This window comes from Nuphar pumila, chromosome 7 (genome assembly GCF_984573655.1).
Source record: "Nuphar pumila chromosome 7, dmNupPumi1.hap1.1, whole genome shotgun sequence".
NCBI classification, from domain to species: domain Eukaryota; kingdom Viridiplantae; phylum Streptophyta; class Magnoliopsida; order Nymphaeales; family Nymphaeaceae; genus Nuphar; species Nuphar pumila.
In genome coordinates, this window is record NC_143255.1 from 8459749 (window position 1) to 8468426 (window position 8678).

General features: G+C 40.7%; 1 protein-coding gene across 1 annotated transcript; it reads left to right on the forward strand.

The window, feature by feature from the left end:
• Positions 1-1036: 1036 nt before the first annotated feature.
• On the forward strand, positions 1037-2125 carry LOC149831043 (endochitinase 4-like). The gene is made up of 4 exons (XM_090012920.1): positions 1037-1319; positions 1559-1673; positions 1757-1973; positions 2063-2125. The coding sequence occupies exons 1-4, from the start codon at positions 1037-1039 to the stop codon at positions 2123-2125; spliced, it is 678 nt and encodes a 225-aa protein (XP_089869046.1).
• Positions 2126-8678: the final 6553 nt, after the last annotated feature.

Sequence of the window (8678 nt, forward strand, 5' to 3'; positions counted from 1 at the left end):
TGAACCTGACTTAGCAGATCCAAATCAACATTTAGATCTTAAAGGATGCGAATACAGAAATATTTCGCGGATATCAGATTGATCGGTTTGCGACCCTACCGCCCATGGGAGGGGAAATTCATCTCCTTTCTTCCTCTCCATTTTCTAAGCAAAAAAGCCCAGAAGCTTGACTCTTTCTCTCTGCAGCACATGTTATGCTAATTAAATTGCGTAAGCAACTTGTTAATAGTATTGTGAACAACTTTGAACAGGACCTCTAGATGGAAGGGTAAAACCACACCCTGGACTCAAGACCCTGAACTACTGTATATCGGTTTGGTTTCCAAACAAATATTAAAGAGGGGTTCCAAGGATCTTCTTAACCAATCCCATATTATAGAGGGGTTCCAAGGATCCTCTAACTGATCCCATATTATAGAGGGGTTCCAGGGTCCATTTAAATCGCTGAAATCAGACTTGTCCGCAGGATATTTTGAAGATTCAGAAATCAATGGTTGACAAAATACAAAATTTTGTGATCTGAAAAGTCACATTCTTTTCTTTGAAAAACATACAATCATGGTCATTTCCTATTAAATCGACCATACTAAATCCATATACAGGGCCAGATTTGACCAAAACAACTTGCATCATAAGATTTAAGAGAGGTATGAATATGGGGATGACTGGAACCGATGTGGGGTCTGAGTATGTTCTGGTAAAGTGGGCCAGTGGAATGAGCATGATCCAAATCTTTTATACTGAGCTATGGTCAATGCAATTGGAAAATATAAAAAGTAGAGTGATTGCTGAAGTCAATAAGCTACCCTATCCCATTGAACTTTACCACTGTCCTATCAAAGCCCCCCCAAAAAACATTATCTAGCAGCGGCTAGCTTTCCTGTCTCGAAAACCAGTGGGATGCACTACAATATAAAATTAAGTAACAAGGGAACTCGTGGGTCATGCTTGGCATAGGGAAGCAGGCTCAACTCTCCTATAAATACAGGCTTTGGAGCACAAGTTCAAGCATCAAAGAGAAAAGAGAATACACAAAATGGAGAGGAGTTATAGGGAGCTCATCTGTGTGCTTGCAGTGCTTGCTCTGTTGGTCGAAGTAAGGTTGGCCCAGACCACTCCAAGGACAATCGTCACTCCTGCATTCTTCAACAGCCTCCTTGCTAGCACGCCTATCAGATGTGCAGGAAAGAGGTTCTACAACTACAATGCTTTCATCACTGCTGCGGAGAGTTTCCTTGGTTTTGGTACCACTGGTACAGTCGACGTTAGAAAGAGAGAGCTAGCCGCTTTCGTCGCAAATGCGATGCATGAAACTGGAAGTACGTTTCCATTACAGATATTATACTTCTAAAGCACTCTACTCAACTAATTCTTTATAAACTGTTCATCGGTTGGTTGTAGCGTACGAAAATGGTGGCTTTTAGAACTTTGTTTGAACTTGAACCCGACTACCTACCTTTTGAAAATGCCCAAGCTTAATTTCATGTATATATATATATATATATATATAACTTATAAAGAATAACGTAGTAACTCTTTTGTGATAAAATGCATGCAGGTTTGTGTTACATCCAAGAAATAAGCCCTCAATCAAGGTACTGTGCCCCGAACAGCCAGTGGCCGTGCAAGCCAGGCAAGAGCTACTTCGGACGAGGCCCTATTCAACTAACCTGGTATTAGGAACTAGCTAGCTGCTGCTGCTGCTGCTGCTTTCTCTCATAATCGATTGTGTTTGCTAACATGTGTTTGTATATAGGAACTATAACTATGGTGCGGCAGGAAGAGCTATTGGTTTGGACTTGTTGAGCAATCCTGAGATTGTCGCGCAGAACCCCACCGTAGCTTTCAAGACCTCCCTTTGGTTTTGGATGAGAAACAGCAACTGTCATAGAGGGATCACCACTGGTGGAGGTTTTGGCTCCACCATTAGAGCCATCAATGGTGGAGAATGCGGTGGAAGGAGGCCAGTAGCTGTGAGAAGCAGAGTCAATTTATACCTCAGATTCTGTAGGCAATTTGGGGTGACCCCTGGTCCAAACCTCTATTGTTAACTCTGCTGCAGAAACTCTCCGTTCCATCTAGCTGGCTGTCAGTGGATGGACTTTCATACTCACAGTGCCTGTGAGGTACTAATAACGTAGTATGTACGTAAAAGACTCCTCTAGGGGCCTCTCTAAATAAAGTTATGGGATTTTCGTTCTGAAAATTTTGAGTTGTCCAGATTCTTTTTCCTGTTGTTTCTTCAAATTAGTTCGATTTCGATAGCTGGTTCACGCAAACAAAAACCATAAAAAAAACAGCACAATTTGTACTCTTAATCCGATAAGCATATCTCTGTTCTTCTCAAGGGCGTACGTGGTTACATTATCGGGGCGAGAACTTAATACTTTAAAAAGTACTGGGCCACACAAAAAACAGGAAATCGCTAAGTCGTGTAGTGATTTTAATTCTGTGTAAAACACAAACACAGAAAATCGTTATCCTTATGCAGGCAGCGATTTTCTGTGTTTTGTGTGACCCCGGTACTTTCTAAAGTACTCGGGCCTGATCACTGGATCTGCTCTCCAAATGACAGGTCTCATCAAATAACAAGAGAACTCGAAGAAAGCATGTCAATGTAGGAGGACAAAGAGCACGCAAGGGAGTGAATGATAATCAAGAGAGATTGCTAAAACATAGACGGCAAGTCAAAACAAATACGAGTCGAATAAAATTATGGCGTAATATGTAGTATTTGGTAATTACCAAGATGTCAATGATATTACAAAACAATTGCAGACGTGGTATTAAGATGAGCAAGGAATCCAATAGAGATAAAGACTAGGAAACTATTTTACCACCAGTTTTTTGGTAAAAGGTGGTATAATAGGAATGTATTTTACCACTAATATAAAAGGTGGTATAATAGGTACTAATTCGTAACTAATGTATTTTGTAGTAATTCATAAAAACGGTGGGGCGACAAATGAATGTCACCAAGTTTACGAGGCATCACAATGATGCAGGAGTAGGCGTGACATATATCCGGGTCCCTAGGATCTAACTGGATCTGTTCTTATGGTTTGGATTTTTTTCTATCCCTCGAGCCAAACATCTTATAAGTGACGTTGAGTTTGTTTCTAAAATAATTGAACTATAATATAGGCAAGGGTTTTGTGAGAATATGACAATCTAATCCCCCAAAAAGTTACGAACGCTTAAAGACTTCTTGGCAACTTTCTCACAAACAAAATGTACATCAATTTCAATATGCTTTCCCCTGTTGTGAAGGGTTGGATGAGCATCAAGGTAGGTAGCACTGACACTATTACACCAATAGCCAGAAGAGAAGGAACTTCAACACCAAGCTCTTGGATAAGAAACTGAGCCCACGTGACTTCAGTTGCTGCATTTGCAATAGCTCTGAACTCAGTGTCGGTGCTAGACCGAGACACAATGTGCTATTTTCTTGAACACCAAGACAATAAGTTGAGTCCCAAGTAAACCGATGTTGCCAAGTCTAACAAATACAAGAAATGATTTTAATGGTCTCAATAGTAGCCCATACTAAATAGTAAATTTCAAGTACTGCAAAATAAGCTTAACTGCTGCCCAATGTTCAACAGTGGGTCGGTGCATATACTAATACACCTAATTAGCACTGAAAGCAATGCCTGTCCTTACTAGAATGACATATTGGAACACACCAACTATGCTCCTGTATAGAGTCAAGTTGTCAAACTTTGAATCACTATCAACTCTAAGTTTAATAGCGAGTGGATATAGGCTCGGTGGAGTTTTGTCAATTCCCACGTCATTCACTAATTTAACCCGGTGGAGTTTTTTTCTTTCTTTAAGGCATGGAAATGCAAAGTTTTATGTTTATACGGATCTTGGTATGATTCCAAAAGTTTTTTTAATAATAAGATCACTCATCGACCATGTGCAACACATTTATGGTGTCGGAACAGCTAAAAAATACTCAGATGTATTACCCTATATATATATATATATATATATATATATATATATATATATATATATATATATATAAAGGTGTGACATAATGGTAAAGCTGAACCAAGTGCAAGAAAGACAAAAAAACTTCCTTGTGCTTTGATTTTCAACAATGAAATTGTCCAGCCAAAGCTCAAAGCCATTACATGCCGTGCTGCCAGTCATACAACTAATTCGAAAGAGTGAATGAGATAGGGATGCCAACAGGTCGGATTAACCCGATGTCTGACCCGAATCCGAATCTGACAAGTCAGATTTGCTAGACAAATCCAGAACCAATTAAAAATCAGATTCTAGTTTGCATTGAAATCCAAATCTAAATCCTAGTAAAAGAAGAAACTGATTAAGTGTAAGTATCATGTTTTAGGCTAGTCGGATTGAGATTCAGTTTTATCTTTTTTTCAACCTATTCCGAATCCAATTAGGTCAGATCCAATTAGGTCAGATTCTGTAATACCTAATTCCAGATCCCATTAAAATCAGATTTGGATTCGGTATAGATTTTTGCATTGAAATCCACATCTAAAGCCTACTAAAATCTGAATCCGGTTAAATGTAAATATCGTGTTTTAGGCTGGTAGGACCCGGATTCAGTTTTATCTTTTTTTCATCTGATTCCTAATCCAATTTGGTCAGATCCAATTAAGTCAAATTCGGTAATGCCTAAATCTGAACCGTTGACATCCCTAATTGAGATTTTTAGATGAGACAGAATATACATGTGGCAGAGAGCAACTATGATGACTTTTTTTTGTTTTGTTTTTTGCAAACTTTTGGTAGCCTGTCTAAGTTCGAACCAAGTAGAATTAGACCCAAACGTGATTTGGCATGATAATACTGGTTTCTGACCCGGGTCTAATCGGACCCATCATAAAAAAAAAATGGGTAAGAACAAAACCGTGTGGGGTTTAGAAAGACTTTTTTTTTTCTGGTCAAAAGGAAAACCGAGGGAAGCTTCCTCGCGCTTTCCTTTCAATAATGAAAGATGAAAAAAATCGTACAAGTTGAGGTGGTCCAATAAAAAAAACTCATTTTCACAGTGGCCAAACAATCATCACTAATGGATAAGAACGAAACCGTTTGTTTGCATTTTGGATGGCATTGGGGCATGTTATATGTTCCCCTCGAAAAGGCACTGTAGTTACAATGCATGTTTCGGGTCCCGACTGAGCGCACGAGACATTTTCTTCTGCACTGACGTAACAGAAAAACAAAGCAAAAGAAAACAAGTCAAAAGGGAAACCGAGGACTAACACCATTGGGATTTGAACTTACAACGTCCCATGACAAGGTGACGTGCACTAACCGCTCCTACTAAACAAACAGAGCCCCCGTTGACAAATCTTGTTTAAGAATTAAGATAGATCTGGACAGCTCACATAGCTATTTTTGTATGGGGGAGACAAGGAACCAGGAAGAGGTGTCTCATTAGGTTTGGTAACCAGGGTCCCAAATCATAAAAGCCAAACTCACTACTCTTATCATTGCTATACCAATTGATCTGCAATCACCTATCATTGCTATACCAATTGATCAACTTGAGCTGGCAGCTCTAATAAGAACACTACACTTTCATAAATGAGTCCAACTGCTCAATGTCTTCCAGAAGGAAAGAAACTCAATTCTGATCTCAAACTACCTCGAACAAATTTACAAGTTGAAAGAAAGGTAAGCACTCACGTGTCTGAATTTATATCAACATCCTCATGAAAAGAAATCAATTCCTCAGAAAAGTATTCAGGAAATTCTTCAACAGGAAAGCACAAATACGTCTTCTTTCAAACAAGAAAAATCAATACCGGAAAAAAGCTCACCGACTCAAAGTAAGGAAAGACCCCACAATATCAAAGAGCACAATAAAAGAAAGCCTCAAACTCAAGAAAAGATCATAAGATTCCTGTAATTCAAAGCAACCAAGATAGATCTATCTTAGAAAGCAAGAATTATTCATTCAAGAAACTTGAAGAGACTATTATTGCTAATGTTGCCATCAAATAGGGAAATGAAAAACACGTCAAAGGCAATCATGCACATTCCTCATGCTGGCAGAATTAAAATGGAAGACCTGCATATTTTGAAAAAAAACACTAATCAAGGACTAGCTGTTGGATCATATTTCGGATCACACAGTTTCACAATCGTCATCATGATATAAAACACGAAATAAATCAAGAAATACAACAGTGTAAATAACATGATTAACAGACGACCGAAACAATAACAGGGAGCAAGCATGTCGGTTTCCGCAAACAACCAAAATCCAGAGGACAGCATGCGAACAAACGAATGCAAAGAACATAAAGAAAACAACATGCACATGTTTAGATTATGCAGCAGGCTAAGGCGTACGGAAGTACTCCCCTTAGAGAAGATTCGCCCCCACATACAGTGCAAGACAGGGTCCGGCGTCCTTCCCCTAGGATACAATAGCCACGATGAACCGAACGGTGCACTCCGGCGGATCGTCCTTCGAAAACAACCTCCACGAACCACAGTTGCAGAACAACCCCTTTCGGGATAACTCACAGGAAAAAGAGAGAGAGAAGGAAAATCCCAGACTGCTTCTTCAGAAATCGTCTGTCTCAGTCTCTCCGCAACCCCAGCCCTCACCACGCTTTTATAACCCACGAACGGTTACAAGGCGTGGACGGGACCCGTTACGGAATCCGAGGGGACGTGACCCATAACGGACTTCGAAGGATCGAGATCCGTTACAGAATCCGAAGAGCCATAACGGGCACAGACTACGAGGAGTCGTGACCCGTTATCCATTCCCATAACCGTTACCGAATCCAAAGAAACTTTGGGTAAAAAGATACTTGTCTTGATTGGATATGGCCCTAAAGGGCCAATTACCCGAACCCGAACCCGAACCCGAACCCGAACCCGAGCCCGGCCCGGCCCGGCTCGGCACGGCACGACACGGCACGGCACGGCGGGCGGGCGCGCGCGCGCGCGCGTGTGTGTGTGGTGGTCATCCCACTCCCTTGTTCTCAGGAACAAGTGTATGAGTTCACTAATTGCTTATAAAGCCCTCAGAAAACTCAAGCAAAAGCAATATGGGACTATTCCACCTCATCAAGACCTTTATCTCTAAACAACCCATTTCTTCTTTGAATTTCTCTCCCTTCTTTCTTACACCTAACATTCCCCCACAAATTCAAAGAAAGAAACGGGAGGAAACCAAGGTGCAAAAAGAGACATTCTGCAACAAGACATATCATGCTTTCAGCAATGGTACCTTCCGGTTTGAACCACTACCTTAGTTGACTAACTTTACCCCCACAGGAACGAAGTGAACTGAAGTCTTGAACTTGAACCTTTGGTGTAGGAGTGTCCATTAGCAACAACACGATAAAGGTTCTGGTTGTAATCTTTAGGGGCGGCGCGTTAAAGGCCATGCGCCCGAATCCTGTTTCATGAGTGACTTCAGGAATAACCCAATTCCTTGAACTGCGGCCACACAGTCACACTCACATAGGTGGGCTTCTCTAAAGATGCACTGCTAACATCTCGCCTAGACGGCTTTGAACCCATTCAGAGTTTTAACTCTTCCTTACCTTGCAGCTACAGCACCTTTCCAGAGTAAACAGGGGAACAGACACAGATACAAAATATCATATTTAATAAGGTGCTATCCAGTTCACCCTACAGCTTGTTATTACCACATTGAACCTACTTTGTGGGATCTCCACTCAGATAGGTTGGGTTGCTACTGTAGATGAACTACTGATGGGTTTCAGTCCCATCCCCTCTCTGGATTTTAGGACTAAAGACTTATCTAGTCCTTTCGTTAATGGATCAGCTGTGTTCTCTTTGGATCCAACATAGTCCACAACAACCACTAACTGAGACACTAGTTCCCTTACAGATTTTATTCTGACTTGGATGTGTCTCCTCTGCTTTTGGTTATATTTTGTGCTTTTAATCTTTGCAATAGTGGCCATATTGTCACAATGCACAGATATCGCAGGAATTGGCTTGCACATTAAAGGAAGTTCCTCAAGAAGTCCCTTTAACCATTCAGCTTCCAATCCAGTGACATCTAAAGCACAGAGTTCAGCCTCAAAAGTAGACCGAGACAAGATGGTCTGCTTTACTGATCTTCAGGCGACTGCGCCGCCACCCAAGGTAAATACATACCCTGTCACGCCATAACTGCCAGAGTTCATGGCTATCCAGCTTGCATCACTATATCCCTCAAGAACTGCAGGGAATCTCTTGTAATGCAAACTCAAGGAAATAGTTCCTTTCAGGTATCTAAGTACCCTGTCCAATGCCTTCCAATGAGTGCGATTTGGACAACTTGTGTATCTACTTAATTTTATCACAGAGAACGAAATATCCGGTCTCGTGCAATTTGCAAGATACATCAAACTTCCAATAATCTGAGAATACCTCAATTGAGACACAGGAACACCAGTCGTATTCTTATGAAGAGGGATAGAAGGGTCATATGGAGTTGCTACAGATCTCCCTTGGTTATAACCAAATTTCACAAGTACTTTCTCGACAAAGTGAGATTGTGAAATGGTTAACCCTTCAGCTGAACGAGTCAGCTTTAAGCCTAAGATCACGCTTGCAACACCCATATCCTTCATATCAAACTTACTACTAAGAAATGACTTTGTCTCATTAACAATTCCCATATTGGAACCAAACAGTAGAATATCATCTACATA